General features: G+C 43.0%; 1 protein-coding gene across 1 annotated transcript in view; it reads left to right on the top strand.

The window, feature by feature from the left end:
* Positions 1 to 737: 737 nt before the first annotated feature.
* The window catches only part of LOC137211475 (ATP-binding cassette sub-family C member 4-like), a 173,443-nt gene continuing 156,142 nt past the window's right edge, over positions 738 to 18,038 (top strand). The window contains 2 exon segments of the mRNA XM_067713976.1: positions 738 to 943; positions 7,610 to 7,906. Coding sequence (XP_067570077.1) covers positions 738 to 943; positions 7,610 to 7,906 — 503 coding nt within the window.

Genomic DNA, 18,038 nt, shown 5'->3' with positions numbered 1-18,038 from the left:
GAGAGGGAGGGAGAGAGAGAAGAAAGACAGGACATATGAAATTTGCATGATCTGGGATTCAGGCAGTGTGGTCCTTGTGTCCCCCTCACACCCCATCCTAAGCCTGGACCATGAGTCTTTCTGATCCATGACCCCTGGGGTAGCCTCAGCGGTGCCCGTGGAGGCTAACATCGCATCCAGGTAATTCCTACATAACAAGTACAGGTAAGGGCTAAGGTGTTGAGAACCCAGAATTTCTATGTAGGAGGGGCTAAGGGACAACAATTTGTTGGAAAAGAGGCCGGGGACTGTCTTAAAGTTGTATTTACATAGCAAACACTGTTTAGAGTGATGGAGGTAAGTGGGGGCACATTAAACCATCAGTCACTGAGTTTAAAAACGTTTATCCTGGGCTTCCCTGGTGGCGCAGTGGTTGAGAGTCCACCTGCCGATGCAGGGGACATGGGTTCGCGCCCCGGTCCGGGAAGATCCCACATGCCGCGGAGCGGCTGGGCCCGTGAGCCATGGCCGCTGAGCCTGCGCGTCCGGAGCCTGTGCTCCGCAACGAAAGAGGCCACAACAGTGAGAGGCCCACGTACCGCAAAAAAAAAAAAAAACAAAAACAAACAAACAAAAAAACGTTTATCCTTGGGAGGCACACACAGACTGAAATCCACACTGACCTCAAATGACAGCAGGTGCCCTGCTGAGAGCAGCTTGGGTTTGGGGGGAAGAAGACAAAGGAGGGGTTGCTGACGATGGAGGAAGCCACCAACAGGAAGAGACGGGTAAGGAAAAGGTGGCCACAGTTGGGCTGGAAAAACCTGGGAGCTGCACACCTGGGGAAAGTCCTGGTCCACACAGGCCTGGTTCTGCCCAGGCCCCAGAGAGCAGCCCTGAGTGTGGAGGAGACAGACATGGAGACACCGGAAAAAAGAAGCCAGGACTCCAACCTCCCAGGAGAGTAAATCCGCACGGGACTCTGCTCACCTCAGGGAAGCAGGGGGCTGACCCACGTGGTCGCGAAATGCAGTCTCCACTCCTGCCTGGGAGACTGACTGATGCTTCTGAGGACATGGAAGCCTTTTTACACACAGTTCTCATTGTGCATGGTTAATGTTTCTGTGATTTCCTATTTCTTCTCCCCCAACATTTTATTTTGAAATTTTTCAACCAGAGAAGTTGAATGTATAGTGCAAAGAACACGCAGACACCTCATCCAGGTTCATCAGTTATCCACAATGTCTTGCCACTTTTGCTTTGTATATACTTATTTTTCTGAACCATTTGAAGGTAAGTTGCCTACATTTTGACACTGTGACATTAGGTTAGAATCATTAGCTGTGCTCCGAGCAACACAGAAGAGTCCTAAAAGTACAGTGTTGACAAAAAACAACAGAGTGAGATACATTAACAGAACAATATATTTTATACACTACATTTTTATAAATCAATAAAACCTGCACATCAAACAACCATGTACCTTTTTAAAAGAATACAGAACAAAAGAAGGCACAATAAACACCAGAGGACAGTGGTTTGTTTATGGAAGAGAGGAAAATGGAAGAGGAGACGAGGGACAAAAGGAATCAAACAAGAGAGCAGTTTCCCACAGTGCAAAGAGGCTGTTACGTCATGAACTGAGGCATACGATGAACCCAACCATCTGCACCTAAAATCAGAAATGAAAGCCAGAAAGGAACGGAAACAACAGACAAGAAGATGGAAGGGAGAAGAGAGAGGGAGGGAGGGAAATAATAAATGAATTTATCCCAAATGAGGGGAATTCTGGAATTTCAGATTTCTGCAAATTCTTTTGTTTTATCTGCTCTCAATTCATATTAACTTCATTTGGAAAGTAGTTGTATGTGTTTAGGGGAAAGAGCTCTCCTGAAAAAAAAAGAAGAGTGATAAACCCCTTTCTTAGTACATTGTATTTTTCTTCATCATGAGTCGAATTCTCAGAAAAGATATGCTTGGTTCTACATTTAAGATGGAAACCCAGGGAATTCCCTGGCCGTCCAGTGGTTAGGACTCTGCACTCTCACTGCCACAGGTTGGAGTTCAGTCCTTAGTCAGGGAACTAAAATCCCACAAGCCTTGCGGTGAGGCCAAGAAAACCCAGCAATTTAAAATGAAAAACCACTTATTTTCTTATATCATGCAAATCAAATTTTAAGCTAGATTTTTTTTAAACTTAAAGACATTAATATCCACCTCTTTTGGTCAATATCTTGATTTCAGGGTTTAATTAGAGCCCCGTCAAACATTCTTCCAAATATTTACTAACTAGCACTGAAAATTAAGTAAACAATTCTGTCTATAAGTAATTATTAGTATCTTAGTTTGCCTGCCAGAATTTTATGCACTTTGATTGTTTTTCAGATGTAAACACAGGTTAAAGTCTCCTTTCTGACATAAAGATTCAGAGGATTAGAACATGAGAAAGAAAACCGAGAGAAACACTACCTGGGTGAGTCTGTAAATGTTTTGGGCATAAGCACATTCCTAGCTCACCTCCCCCCACCCCTCCGGAAGGGAAAGAAGAGGTGATTTCTCTGGAAGAATTCAGCTGAACTTTGATCACTATCTATCGTCAAAATTGCTAAGAGATACCAAATTTTATTGTTTTTGAGCTTTTGCAAAGCTTCCTGGAATTCAAAAGGCAAATGCAGATGAGGTTGGAGGGAAGAATCCATCATAATTAATCGTAGAAAAAAGGGGAAGAATTAAGTCTGCAAAGACAGAAACGTTAGAAATAGCCAGTTTAAATCATGGAACACTCGGCTAGAGGGATGGCAGCGGGGTGCTGTGAGTGGAGCTGTAATTCCAGGTTTTCTTTGAAGGGGGGTGGAAATCTGTGAACCTTCCAGGCTCATAAATTTTATTATATCACAAATACCTCCCCTCCTAAGTTAGTGTGAAGATTATGGCATCATACATGTAGAGCACAGTGAAAGTGCTGAATAAACGTCAGCTATCGTTATTATTGTTCCCAGAAAGATGAGGGTACTGAGATCAGGGTGACCAACCCTTTCCATTTGCCCAGATGCTCTAGGTTTTAACACTGAATGTCCTGTGTCCTGTGAGTCCCCTCACCCCCAGGACACAAGCAGTTCCAGGTTTTCAGCTTTTGTTGGGTCGAGGAGGGTGGAGGAAAGTGACTGAATTCCTATTTTCCACAATCAAACGATAATCTCCTGTCAGAGGCCCAGCATTTCCTGTTTCTACCCTATCTTTCCCTCACACTGTCACCTGCCTGCAAAAAAGAAGGAAATTCTTGTCCTGGGAGACAAATCAGCACATTGTCCTGAGGAGGGCGGCCTGAGACTCCATCTGGACTTGGTGTTTTCGGCACCACTCAGCAGCTACCAGCAGAGGGCACACTCCAGCCTACCCTGATCACTGTCTGTATCCCCTCCCCTGAGTTTCTGCCTCCTATGAAGTCTTAGTACATTGCTCTTCCAAGCTTAGATGTGTGCATCCCTTTTCCTCTCCTGTTTTTCCCTCCCTTCCTTTCTTTCTCCTTTCTTCCTTCCTTCCCTCCCTTCCTCTCTCCTTACTTCCTCTCTCCCTCCTTCCCTTCGTTTCCGTGAGTAAAGTTGCAAGGAACACAAGCTCACAATCACAAGTCACGAAGCACACATTTCAACAAACCACTATGATGACAGATTTAATAGGAAAAAATATGATCAATCCCACCTGCAAAACCTACAGCTATGAAGATAATCAGACACAAATACAAAATAAGTATCTTTAATACTTAATAAAATAGGGCATTTGAAGTATGACTAAAGAACAAGACATTAGAAAAAAAGAAACAGAAAAATTTGAAGAAAATAAAGTAGAACTTCTACAGATAAAAAAAAAGGAATTCAGAAATTAGAGACTCTAGATGGGTTAACAGCAGATTATACATAGCTGAAGAAAAAATTAATGTATCAATATATAGCTGAAAAAATCCCCAGAATGCAGCATGGAGAAATAAAGAGATAAAAAATGTTAAAGAGGGCTTCCCTGGTGGCGCAGTGGTTAAGAATCCGCCTGCCAATGCAGGGGACACAGGTTCGAGCCCTGGTCCGGGAAGATCCCACATGCCGCTGAGCAACTAAGCCCGTGCACCACAGCTACTTAGCCTGCACTCTAAAGCCCGCGAGCCACAACTACTGGGCCTGCGTGCCACAACTACTGAGCCCGTGCGCCTAGAGCCCGTGCTCCACAACAAGAGAAGCCACCGCAATGAGAAGCCTGTGCACTGCAACGAAGAGTAGCCCCCGCTCGCCGCAACTAGAGAAAGCCCGCACACAGCAACGAAGACCCAACACAGCCAAAAATAAATAAATAAAATAAATAAATTAAAAAAAAATGTTAAAGAGAGTTTGAGCCATAGGACAAACTAAAAATAGTTCTTACCAGAGTTACGAAGGAGATAAAGAAAGGTTAGGCACAGAGGGTAATATCTTGAGAGGAAAGGAACTAATAGTTTTCCCAAACTGACAGAAGATATGAATTATCGGTTTCAAAGGTTTAGTAAATCCCTGAAAAGACTTAAAAAGAAAATCTACATTTAGAAAATCAAAGTGAAACTGACAAAACCAAAGACAATCTTAAAACCAGCCAAAGAGAAAACACAGATTAATTTACAAAGAAATGACAAATCAGACTCTTGATTTCTCAACAGCAATGATGGAAGCCAAATCAAAATGGAATTATACTTCAAAGTACTGAGTCAAAATAACTGTCTACTTATAACTGTATACCCAGCAAAAGTATCTACCAAAAGCAAGCATAGAGTAAATATATTATCTGACACACAAAAACTGAGAGAGGTAACTACCAACGGTCCCTCACTTCTGTTTCTAGAGAAACTTCTCAAGAATAGACTTTAAATGCAAGACGGAAGAGATATGGGGATATATGTATATGTATAGCTGATTCACTTTGTTATAAAGCAGAAACTAACACACCATTGTAAAGCAATTATACTCCAATAAAGTTGTTAAAATAAAAAAAAGAATAGACTTTAGGAAGAAGAAAATAAACTCACAGGGAATGTTTGAGAAGCACAATGGAATAACAAGCAAGAAAGAAAAAAGGTAAACAATGACAGCACACAGTAATAATAATACTTAGTGTGGAGTTAACATTTGTGGAGGTAGAAATCCAATTTGTGGGGCTAAAAACCAAACAACATAACAAATAAAGTAATAACATAGACCAGAAGAGGAGTTATTAATGTTAAACATTTTAAGGTCCTGTGTTATTCAGAAGGAGAGTAAAGACAATAATTTTATAGATTAAATTAGATATGTATTAACATTTCTAGAGCAACCATTAAACAATACAAATAGTGTATAACTTCCAATTTAATAGAATGGAAAAATTGAGGTGTGGAAAAAAACTCAACTCAAAAAATGCAAGAAAGAAGGAAAACTATATGTATATACAAGAAAAAATAAGAAATAATATGTTAGGGACTTCCCTGGTGGCGCAGTGATTAAGAATCCGCCTGCCAGTGCAGGGGACACGGGTTCGATCCCTGGTCCGGGAAGATCCCACATGCCACAGAAAGCTAAGCTCGTGCGCCACAACTACTGAGCCTGTGCTCTAGAGCCCGCGAGCCACAACTACTGAAGCCCACGCGCCTAGAGCCCATGCTCTCAACAAGAGAAGCCACCCAATGAGAAACCCGGGAACCACAATGAAGAGTAGCCCCCGCTCGCCGCAACTAGAGAAAAGCCCGCATGCAGCAACAAAGACCCAAGGCAGCCAAAAATTAAAAAAAAAAAAAAGAAAGAAAGAAAAATAAAAAGAGAAAAAGAAAGAAAAATTAAAAAAGAAATCATAAGTTAGAGAAAATAGATGTTAGAGTGAGTCCTAAGTTTAAATCTGGCAAAAAAATGTAACAAGGCCTTTATGAATTAGAGTGTGTAACTGAAAGACATTAAAGATGGGTTAAATGAAGAGACATATGATATTCATTGACAGGAAGACTCGATTTTATAATGTTCTCCACTTTCCTCTAACAAGCATCCTAATAAGTGTGTATGTGTGTAACTCCACTTATTCTAAAATACATAAGGCACAGCAAAAAGCTAAAAAAAAAGTCCGAGACACTCTTAAAAAAGAAGAGCAAGGTAAGAGACACCAGCAAGATCTCAAGACACAGTTATAACATTTGAGTAATTAAGCAAGTGTTGTACTGGTGCAGGAATAGACAAGCAGGTAGATGGAACAGAGCAGAGAACCCAAACACAGACCATGCAAATATCGATACCTGACATGACGGAGGTAACATCAGAGATCAACAGGGAAACCAGGGACATTCAGTAAAGATAGAAAAAATGGGTTTCTGTTTTAAAAAAATGAATTATAATGGATGGCAAACCATAAAACACACACAAAAAATCAGTTCTGGATGATTTAAGGACTTAAATGTGAAGGCTAAAACTTTGAATCGGAGGGAATTCCCTGGCGGTCCAGTGATTAGGACTCGGTGCTTTCACTGCTAAGGGCTAGGTCATCAAGATCCCAAAAACACAAATCATTTAGGGAAAACTTAATGAATATGACCACATTGAAATTAAGGCTCTTTATCAAATGGCCCATAAAGACAAAGCACAAACTAGGGGAAGCTACTTCCAATATAAATAACCAACAAAAGATTACTCTCCAGAGTATTATAGAACCAAAGATAAAGTTATTTAAAAATCAAGCATCTCAGTGGAAAAAAATGGGCAAAAACTACAAACGTCTTTGTAGACAAAAACACGAAGAGTCCATAACCACAAAAAGATGCTCAACCTCACTGGTAATCAGAAAGTACAAAGCAGTAATCATAATGTGGTACCTTGACACCCGTCAGACAGGACAAAAGAAAAAAACAATTCTGAGAACACCACAATACCAAGTGTTATGAAATAGCGTGGTGGAGACACAGCCTCTGGCAGCGGGACTGTGTACTGCTGTGACTACATACTCATTAGAGCAATTAAAATCATCTATAAATAGAAGATGGATATTTCCTCCTTCCTAGCAATTCTCTTTCTAGGATTTACCTTGGAAAAGCACTTGCACCTGTACTCAAGGAGAAACGTATGAGAATGTTTACAGCTGCTACAATTAGTGATATTAAGGGGTAGAGGGTGAGGGGGAAGCAACATACATATTCATCTCCAGGAAGACAGATAAATTGTAGCATGTTTAATAAAATACTATATTCAGCTACAGGAATTAATGAACGATAGCTATATCCCTGAACACAGATGAATCTCACAAACATAATGTGTGAAAAAATAGGTGACAGAAGGAAACCTAAACTATGATTCCACTTACATAAACATTCAGAAGTACACAAGCGTAAAGCAATGGGTCAAATAAGCCTTAACTGTTACTGTATAATTTGCACTTTGTAATATCTGGTCCCTGCATGGTTCATTAAGCTTCAGGCTAACAGAAAATTAAACATTAACTATGTGGCAGGAAAAAAATCTGCGAACTCAAAACCTTCAGAATCCATCTACAAACTTTTAGTAAATATCCGTGTAGGAAGTTAGAAAGATCGTCTTAGGCTACCTTAAAAATGCCATCGGTAAATCAGACTTTATCCTAAGTTCCGGTCCTTCCTCAGGCCACCCGAGCATGAAGTACTGTCACCTGCCCGCATTAACTTGCTGCAACACTGGTCCAAGCGGGTTGTGTCCGCTGCATGCCTAGACCACCGCAGCGATCTGTCTGGACAGTGTCCCTGGAGACGCCTGAGCGGCATGTCCAGGGCACAGATCTTGGCTCTGGTGTTTGGCGTCGGGGGCTTTGGCGCTCTCGTCGCTGCCACCGCGTCTAGTGAGTGGAAAGTAACTAACTACCCGAGCATCCTCGGTGATAACGGCCACTTGGGTTTACCAGGGTCTGTGGATGAACTGCGCGGGTAAGGTGTTGGGTTCTTTCCATGGCCGACAGCCCTTTATTATCTTCAAAGTAGAAGGTAAATATAATAGCTTTGTTTGGGGTAGAAGTGAAATGTTGCTTTTCCCCTCACTGTGCTGAAGTGGCCGTATCCAGCTGGCTGTGAACTGAGTGCTTAACCCAAGTGCCAAGATTGGCCTAGGATGGACGGGGTCTTTTACACGGCAAAGGAGAGTTAGGAATAACTTTATGGGTATTTTAGAAAAGTACCTAGCGAATAATAGACTCCAAAGAAAGTGACTGGCTTCTTTCACAAACTAGTTCAATTGGCCTTGCATCATGGAGGAATTATATACTATATTTGTACATATATTGTATATACTTACATATTTATACACACATGCCGTCAGCAGATCGCACATTATTCTAAATTCCTGTATTTCTCAGGCTATCTGAGCATAAAATCCATACACACACATATGTATATTCATATATATATATTCACAGTGATAGAAGCATATGAGAAGACAGTGTTGAGAGAGGGAGGAATTCTGCTTTTAGAGGAGTTTCCATATTTTTTTTAAAAAACTCATATTTAGGGCTTCCCTGGTGGTGCAGTGGTTGAGAGTCCGCCTACCGATGCAGGGGACACGGGTACGTGCCTCGGTCCGGGAAGATCCCACATGCCGCGGAGCGGCTGGGCCCGTGAGCCATGGCCGCTGAGCCTGCGCGTCCGGAGCCTGTGCTCCGCAACGGGAGAGGCCACGACAGTGAGAGGCCCGTGTACCGACCGCGAAAAAAAAAAATCATATTTAGTGATAAAATAGCTGAGCAAGAAAATTTTAAAAAGTATTTAGGTGAAAGAAAATACCCATGATCTTTCTCCCTTTTTGCTACTTGGTTTTATTAAAAATATATATGTAGACAAGCTTTCAATGTTTTGCACGTTAGGAACTATTACAAGCATATGTATGTTAAAGAGGGAAAACATTTTAAAGGCATTTTCAGGGAATTCTCTGGCAGTCCAGTGGTTTGGACTCCGTGCTTTCACTGCTGAGGGCCCAGGTTCGATCCCTGGTTGGGGAACTAATATCCCACAAGCGTGCGCGGTGTGGCCAAGGAAGGAAGGAAGGAAGGAAGGAGGAAAGAAAGACATTTTCAGTATAATCTATAAGAATATTGAATCATTATGTTGTACACCTGAAACTAATATAATATTGTAAATCACCTATACTTCAAAAAAAAAAGGGCATTTTCATACCTCAGCATACCTCCTGGGGCACAATTATTGGCTGTTGGCTTGTATGTCATTATAAGAATCACTATCTGTATCTGCTTTCTGCCTATTTGATTATTTCTACAAATCTGCCACAAGTTGTGCGTTTATTATATTTGAAATTGACCCTGGTATTTTATAATATACAGACTCTTCACAATCAAATTGCAAAACTGTACTTTGGCCCCGGTAAAGAAAATGAAATAAAATTTTAACTAGGAAGTTACCAAAGCATCATATTTTATGGGATTTTGTGTCAAGTATTCACGTTATTAGTCCACAGTGCATGCCAAAGAATAAAGAGAGGATACTTATTTAAAGCCAGGAGATTCTAATGACAATCGAGGGACGTGTTCAAGCTTGGACACCCCAGTTAGGCCTCCAAATAACATGGACTTTCCTGAGCACCCGTTAGAGGAATCAATGCTGGTCTCTCTTCAGTCCCAGCTACTAAACTTACTTCGGGATATTTCAAAATTGTTCCTTCTAAAAAAAAAAAAAAAATTGTTCCTTCTACTACAGAAGGTTCCCCTAGGTGCAGGGAAAACTGTTAAAGGAGAAGAGAATTATGGGGACACGGTTGTCATTCCACAGACCTCTTGGCCCAGTCCCACCTTGAGGCAGCAGGTAGAAGTTATGTCATGTGGCTAAGTGTATTTCTTTGTTCTTTACTGAGCTCATCCTTTAAATATATATATATATATTTTCTTATTATCCTTCATTCTGTATTCCTTAATGAAGCCCAGGTATTGTGAAAAATAGGTGTTCGACCTTAGCTCCAAAGTAGATTTCTGTTAGGATTTCAACAGCTGCTTCCAAATGCATCTTAGGAAACATGGAGTTAGAAATTTTGCTTCTAAGTAGTGTTGGTGGTGGTCCAAATAATCTTCCACCCTTAAAACTTGACCCTTTTGATTTTGCTTCTCAACAGTAAAAATAATGTATTCTATGTCTGCTCTGTACCCTGCACATGAGAGGTAATTTGGAAAACCTTGTCCGCTGACAATGCTTCAATTAGAATTTGTAAAATTCATTTAACATCATCTCTCCACTTTCTTCATCCTGAATCAAAATCTTTATCAAAGATACAAGTTGCTACAGAAATCTATATTCAACATCAGAAACACTGATTCATATTTCCAAAGGAAATGGACACTCACCAGTTTGGATGTCCTCATTCACACGGAGTCATTGCTGACGAGGCTGGTTGCTTTTCCTTTATTCCTGTTTGAAAACACAACAGTGGGGTGTTGGGAAGCTTTCTATGCCAATAGGCTCTCAAACGTCACAATGATTCCAAATTGAGAAAAGAACCCACAATCCAAAGAGGAACGAAAATGGTTATATCGCATTTTAAAATAATAAACGATTTAAGCCAACATCGTCAATTTGAGACAAATCTTCTTAGACTTAGGCCACATTAAGCCTCCGCTAAGAAAGAACAACAGAAAATCTTTTTAAACTGCTAGATTTTTTTTTTCCTTGCTGGTTACATAACGTCACTGTCAAAGTCATACCTTCTTGTTGCTAACTGACCCTCTTAGATGACCCAGTATAGCTACAGTTTTTTAGGAACCCATTTACATTAGTAGTGACAACAACCTTAAAAGATTTGGTGTAAGCCAGCATTTCTTTGGGCAAGGGGCATTTCCAGTTGTGAAAAACACAGGCCCCCTTCAACTATAGTTCTGTGGAATCCATTTCAGGACAACACCATAGGGACACTTGTAATTCAATCCTCATTGTGGACTGAAAACTTCTTGACTCAATTTCAAAAGCAATTCACTGTCTTTAGATGCAATATCCACTCTAGGCTGTGTCTCTTGTTTTGTTGTGTTGTGTTTTTCTCTCCTCTCGATGTTAGTAGAGAGTTTTAACTGTGAAAGCAAAGCATCTCTCACAGGGAGAGCAGCAGTAATTTCTGACGGGGAAGGCTGGATCCAGAAAGCATGGCTCCAAGGAGAGAGTGAAGCTGAGTCATGGTCGCCTCGAGGGCAGGGACCTGGTCTGTGATGTTCTCCTTGTGCTCCAGGCACACAATGGGCTCTGGATACATATTTGCAAAATGACTGAATGAACAAAATAATGAGGAGACAGTTTGTGATGAGGGCAAGATTGTATTCCTGGACGAAGGCTGGGGTGTTGAGGAATGATTTAGGATGGGTACTCAGGCAGGAAAAAGGAAGATCACTGGACAGCAATCCAGCTGACGTGAGCTTCAAGTTCTGACTCTTTTATTAGCTAGTCTCACGATCTTGACCTTGGTAATGAAACTCTCTGTGCCTCATTCATAAATTTCCTCCTCCATAAATTGAGAGAGCTGGAGGCCAGGAGTCCCTTAAGGTTTGTTTCTACTTGAAGTTCTTTCAAGAACTTTACAGTCCTTGACCACCTCGAAGTAGAAGTTCACTACAGAATGATGGCTGTGGGACTTCCCTGGTGGTCCAGTGGTTGAGAATCTGCACTTCCACTGCAGGGGATGCAGATTTGATCCCTGGTCAGGGCAACTAAGATCCCAAGATCACGCATGCTCTTCGGGTGCGGCCAAAAAAAAAAAAAAAAAAAAAGCTGGCTGTAAGAGGCTCCTCTAACGTAATTGATCCTGATAGCCCTTTTCTCCCCCTCCCATTATCTATTATCTTGCTGGCTTCCTGGTTCCTGACAGTATAGAATCTTATCTGCATCTGTGTGGAGATAGGTCTAAATGACCTAAATGACCATATGACTCAAGTGAGTGTGCCAGGGTTTCGGTGGAATGGAGCTAAACACTACTGTGGAAGCCGGCGGTCACAGGATGCTGGCTGCGTGTAGGAGTGTGGACCTCTCCTCACCTGCCTATCCTTCACCTCTCTCCCCGTCCCCTTAACAGCCAGGCCATAAGGATGGGGGGAAAGGAATGGCATTTGCTAAAGAAAAGAGGTTTCTGTGGATGTTTATTCTCACATAGGGAACAGGTGGGGATCACCTGATGTCATAACCTTAGATTTCTTCCTGGTTGAAATGTGTGCCTTAGTCCACAATGAAATAACAGTGAAAATTGGCTTGAGTAATTTAGATGCTTCGAAAATATTTTCAAAATAACACATTTGATGGATCTGTGTACGCTTGGAAGGCATTTACCTTTAATCTCAGGACAGGTGTCCATTTGCTAAGATTCTCAGTGCTTTCTGAGACTTAATTTCATTAAATAAGCCTAAGGTTAATTTTAATTTAGTTTTATTTTCTTGCTGTGTTCCAAATGCGTATATAGTTATCTACAAGTGTATGGAGGGCTTCCCTGGTGGCGCAGCGGTTGAGAGTCCGCCTGCCGATGCAGGGGACGCGGGTTCGTGCCCCGGTCCGGGAAGATCCCACATGCCGTGGAGCGGCTGGGCCCGTGAGCCATGGCCGCTGAGCCTGCGCGTCCGGAGCCTGTGCTCCGCAACGGGAGAGGCCACAACAGTGAGGGGCCCGCATACCGAAAAAAAAATAAAATAAAAAATAAAAGTGGATGGAAAAACTCAAGTTCTGTCTTTGGCGGTTCTCACCCCCAAAATAAGTATAAGAAACATTTGATGTGTTTTTATCCTAACAAAAAATGGCATAGTTTTATGTTTACTGACACAATCAATGACCCAAGGTAGGTGAATTGTATTTTCCCAGTAGATTCTGGACAGGAGGAGCCGCCAGAAAGTTGTCTCTGTGCCAAGAGGATTGGACCCACGTGCTGAAACATGCCCACACCTTGTGGCGGTGAGGATGGTGCCAGAGCCCAGGCAGCCCACAAGTGGACCTGGTCCCAAGTCAGTCTGCTGCAGGGTGTTCAGAGGTTTTCAGGACAGCCTGTGTCCATCAGTAGCTCCTCTCTTACAGGCCAGGACCTTATCTTACTTATCCTGGTATCCTCAGCACCCACCATTATGGCTGACTCCAGGCAGGCTCTCAATAAAGGTTTGTGGGTTGAACAAATGGAAGAAGAAATCAGCCTTTAATAGATGCATAGGGACTCTCCTCTCATGTCACCAAGCTCTGGCAAAGGGAGAAGCCCTAGGGAAGTGTTTAGGAGAAGAGCCATGAGTGTTGTGTTGTTTTTTTTTTAATAAATTTATTTATTTATTTTTATTTTTGGCTGCATTGGGTCTTTGTTGTTGTGTGTGGGCTTTTCTCTAGTTGAGGCAAGCGGGGGCTACTTTTCTTTGCGGTGCGTGGGCTTCTCATTGCGGTGGCTTCTGTTGTTGCAGAGCACAGGCTCTAGGCACGCGAGCTTCAGTAGTTGTGGCACTCAGTCTCAGTAGTTGTGGCTTGCGGGCTCTAGAGTGCAGTCTCAGTAATTGTGGCGCACGGGCTTAGTTGCTCCACGGCATGTGGGATCTTCCCGGACCAGGGATCGACCCCGTGTCCCCTGCATTGGCAGGCAGATCCTTAACCACTGTGCCACCAGGGAAGCCCACCATGAGTGTTTTTTATGATGAGATTCAAGAAGCACTTTTTGAAGAGCAGGACGATTTAGAGCTTTGCTTCTTGAAGTGTGGTCCTCAGACCAGCAGCGTCTGTATCACTTGGGAGCTTGCTAGACATGCACACTCTCAGGCCCCACCACAGACCCATAGAATCAGAATCTGCACTTTAACAACATCTCCAGGTGTCCCCCATGCACGTTAAAAGGTGAGAAATTCTGTATAAAGCTTGGACTTCGAGTCTGATGGACTCACCATTTACTAAGGGTCTTAATCTCCCTGTGCTTCAATTTTCTTACCTGTGAAATGGTGATGAAATGAAATAACATAGGCAAAGTGCCTTATACAGTGCCAGACACAGAGACATGCACCATAAAGGGTAGCAGTCATTCCAATAAATAGAGATTTCAATGCCTGGAGAGCTCACATCTCAACAGTAGGAAGGTGACCATTACTTTTGCTCCATCTATTTTTTTCCAGCCAGGACTGCAGTAGCTGCTTCCTGGAATCCAAAACCTAATAGAAGGATGCCTCTGACGCCTTGTTGCATGTCTTATGTGATATTTATAACAAAGCAAATGCTATTGTGCTCTTTGGACTACAGTTTATGCTTATCCTACAGGTAAGGATTTGCTGTACCTCATAAGGCAAGACCACACTTTGTTTAGAAGTCAGTTTCTCACCACAGATGTGGGACCGTTCCTTGTGTCAATCACATGTTGCATCTGCAGAAATGGGGAGAAAAGGCCCCCTCTGGGCTCCATGGTAGGGGATAGAGCTTCACCAGACCTAGGACGTGTTTGTGCTCTGGACAGTCAAAAAAGGACAAAGGTTTCCAGGAGTATTCCTGGCCCTGAGAACTGGGAAAAACTTTGTGACAAACAGTTTAATATACTGATTTGAATCACATTTGCATTTTACAAAGTGCTTTCACATATATTATCACATTTATCCAAAAGATGGTATTCTGTAGTCCCCATTTTACAGACAAATTAACTGAGGCTCACAAGAGAACATATTTATAACTTTGTATGGTCGTCTATAGAACTTTTGAGGAAATGTTCAGCCTTTAGTACTAGCCCAAAACCTGTGTTTAAATCCCAACTCGGCCGTTAATTTTTCGTGTGACCTGGGATAAGTCACTTAAATTCATTTTGTTTCCCTTCCTTCCTTCCTTCCTTCCTTCCTTCCTTCCTCCCTCCCTCCCCCCTCCCTCCCTCCCTCTTTCTCTCTTTCTCTCTTTCTTTCTCCCTGCAGAGTGGCTTTCAGGATCTTACTTCCCTGACCTGGTTGGAACCCTTGCCCCCTGCAGTGGAAGCGCAGACTCCTAACCACTGAACCAACAGGGAATTCCCTCCCTTTCTTATCTGTAAGATGATAATGATGATGTCTAGTTACATACCAAAAGTTTGTAGGAAGTTCAAGAAAAAGAATCCTATTACATGAAATAGACTAGTATATGTTTTTAAATGTACCTGGACTTAGTTTTAATCAGGGATGGTAGGACACGCAGACATGAAACGCTGTCATGAAGGAAGAAGTTTTTACACTCACAGATCCCTAGAAGTAGGAGGCCTGGTTCCCCACACAGGACCCAGCTGGGAAGCACCAGAGCCGGTCAGAAGGCAGAAGGAGTGAGAGGAAAGCACCTGCCAGAGCCTTTGTTGAGTTGTCTGGTCCCCGGCGCGCCGGGTTGATTAAAGTGGAGGAATGTTGGTTTGATGTGCGGAAGCTTGACAAAGGACGTCACTGGGGTGTGTGCTTTGGATTAGCTGATTTGTCTCTGAAAGCTGCACCTGTGTGTTATTTCTAAGAATCTGCTGGCCCCCGGAGGGCAGTCTTCCCCTCTGCTCACCTGCCACACCCGAGGCCCTAGATGCCAGAGCATGGAGAATGCAGAAAATAAGGAAAGGCGGTGAGCGCGGTACGAACACGAGATCCTTCGGTGGTGTTTGCGTAGGGAGGCCAGGAAGGCGATCCCACCTCCCCTTTGTGGCTTCTCATGCTTATCTGATCGTCAGTATTTGTCTTCTCGTGGTGAATATTGTGTGTAGAAAAGGCTCAGGCGTATTTCTCTCCGGGCCCACTGCTCCTCTCTCGCTCATTGCCCGTCCGACCGCACGTGCGGCAAGCTGGCGCTCCTGAGTCTCCTCTGCTCCATTCCCTTACAGACTAACTCGCATCCTCAAGGGGATGAACTCAAAGGACACCTGAGCAAAGAGCAAACTGGGGTTGGTAGTTTTAAAACTTACTGCCGCTGAGCGTTTTTAAGTAATTCCAGAGCACATCAGAAAGCAGTACTGCTCTTAGACAAAGCCAGGACAACTGATCTGAATATTTAAATAAATATTTAAACGGAAATATTTAAACTGATCTGAATTTCAGGAGAAAATTAAGAATTTTTTAATTCTTTAATTCTTTTTTTTTTTTTTGCGGTATGCGGGCCCTCTCACTGTTGTGGTCTCTCCCGTTGCGGGGCACAGGCTCCGGACGCGCAGGCTCAGCGGCCATGGCTCACGGGCCCAGCCGCTCCACGGCATGTGGGATCTTCCCGGACCGGGGCACGAACCCGCGTCCCCTGCATCGGCAGGCGGACTCTCAACCACTGCGCCACCAGGGAAGCCCTCCTTAATTCTTTCTTAAGAAAATTAAGAATTGATCTACAATTAAGCTTTGGCCAGATTTTTGTACGCATTACAGGAAAAACTGATGGCCCAAAATTAACAATTTGGTAAATGGCTATGACGCCATAAACTACAGAAGGAACCCTGTAAGTAGTTAATTCACTTATTCATTAATGATTCCTTTCATCAAAGCATTCATTAGATTCCCGGCACAGAATATATGTTCTGGGGGCTCAGTGAGGAAAGCACAGGGGCCTATCTCCATGGATGTGCTGCTTAGAGGGCGATGATCATTTAGCAAACGATTATCCCAGAATGATAAGTGCTATCTGGGGTTAAGTTCAGGGCATAGGCAGACTTCCCAGAAAAGCCAGTGCTTGAACTGTCTTGAAAGATGGGTAGAAGTTCACCCAGGAGGAAGAAAGGGGGGGCATTTCGGGTCACGGGACTCATCCTGCTCTACAACTTATTAACTGCGTGACACCAGGCAAAATTCTTAACATATGAGATCCCCGTCTGTAAAATGGGAGTAATATTATCTACTTCAGAGGGTGGTGGTGAGGATGAAGTGAGTTAATTTGTGTAGAGCGTTCAGAGTACGGCCTGGCACGTACGAGCAAAGACCTCCAAGCAGAAAGGAGCCGAGCGCCTCGGGGACCAGCGAGCACATTGGAAAGACTCCACGTGGATGTGCGGGAGGACGTCAAGATGGGGTGCAGGTGCACATGGAGGGGGATTTGCAAAGGGACCTGTAAGCTCTATGAGGGGATTTCGACTTTGTCTTAGAGGAGCCGGAAAGCCGTTGAAACATTTTGAGCAGAGAATCCCTGACGGGACTTGCATTTCAGAAAGATCCTGCAGTATTTCATGTGAGAACCTGAACCTCATGTGAGGGCAACAGTGGGAACAGACAAGGAAGGTACTTAGAGGTAGAACTGATAAGACCGAGTAACTTGGTGACTCATGAGGGATGAAGGGGTCATGGGTGCTCCGAGATTCCTGCCCAGAGACTTGGGGGCAGTGGAAGGGGAAGTTGGCTGCAGAGCAGGTCCCACCCTAAGTTCCATCCCTTCTCCCAGGACAGTATTTTCCAATACATACCAAGATCTCAAGCAGTCAGATTCTCAACTTAATGTTTGGCTTTAAAAATCGATTGGATAGAATGAGAGAGAATAGTTAGACTGAATTTAATTTAAAAAAAAAAAAACAAGCTGTGCTTCTTAGATGTTTAGTAAAAACAACAGGAAAAGGTAGCAGCCATGAAGATTAATGCAATCCGAAGTGCCGATAATAGCGTAAGAATGTCCAAATTGGAAGGGTAATAGCCCCTCACTCCCGCATATTCCATAGTCAAATTGCACAGTGCTGGTCTTGGGCACCATATCTTAAGGAACGTGAATACAAACCACATTCATTGATGTGAGAGGAGGGTAACTAGGAAGACGAGAGATCTTGAAATAAATTCACATGGGCAATTGTTTCATCTGGAAAAAAGGAAAAGAATATGATGGGTAAGGGTGTGAGAGGGATGGAGGAAGGGGAAGAAGATGAGTACGACCCCTGGGTAGCTGTTACGAGGGAATCAGAGTTAGGGGCTCTCTGAAGAAGCAATTTCTATCAGAGTTGCCCAACAACGGAATGGTCTGTCCCACAAAGAACTGACTAGAAGTATCTAGAGGAGGCTGATGCTTCTCTACTAAAAAGGTGGTAGAAATAATTCCTGCATTGGCCAGGAAGACAGACTGGATAAACTCTAAGGTCTTTTCCGGTTTGAGATCTGAGATTCTGTGAACATGTAAAAATAAAAAGAAATATTTA

Source organism: Pseudorca crassidens, chromosome 18 (assembly GCF_039906515.1).
Source record: "Pseudorca crassidens isolate mPseCra1 chromosome 18, mPseCra1.hap1, whole genome shotgun sequence".
Lineage (NCBI taxonomy): Eukaryota > Metazoa > Chordata > Mammalia > Artiodactyla > Delphinidae > Pseudorca > Pseudorca crassidens.
Note: the sequence above shows the minus strand (reverse complement) of the source record. Positions and strands in the feature narration are given on the sequence as shown.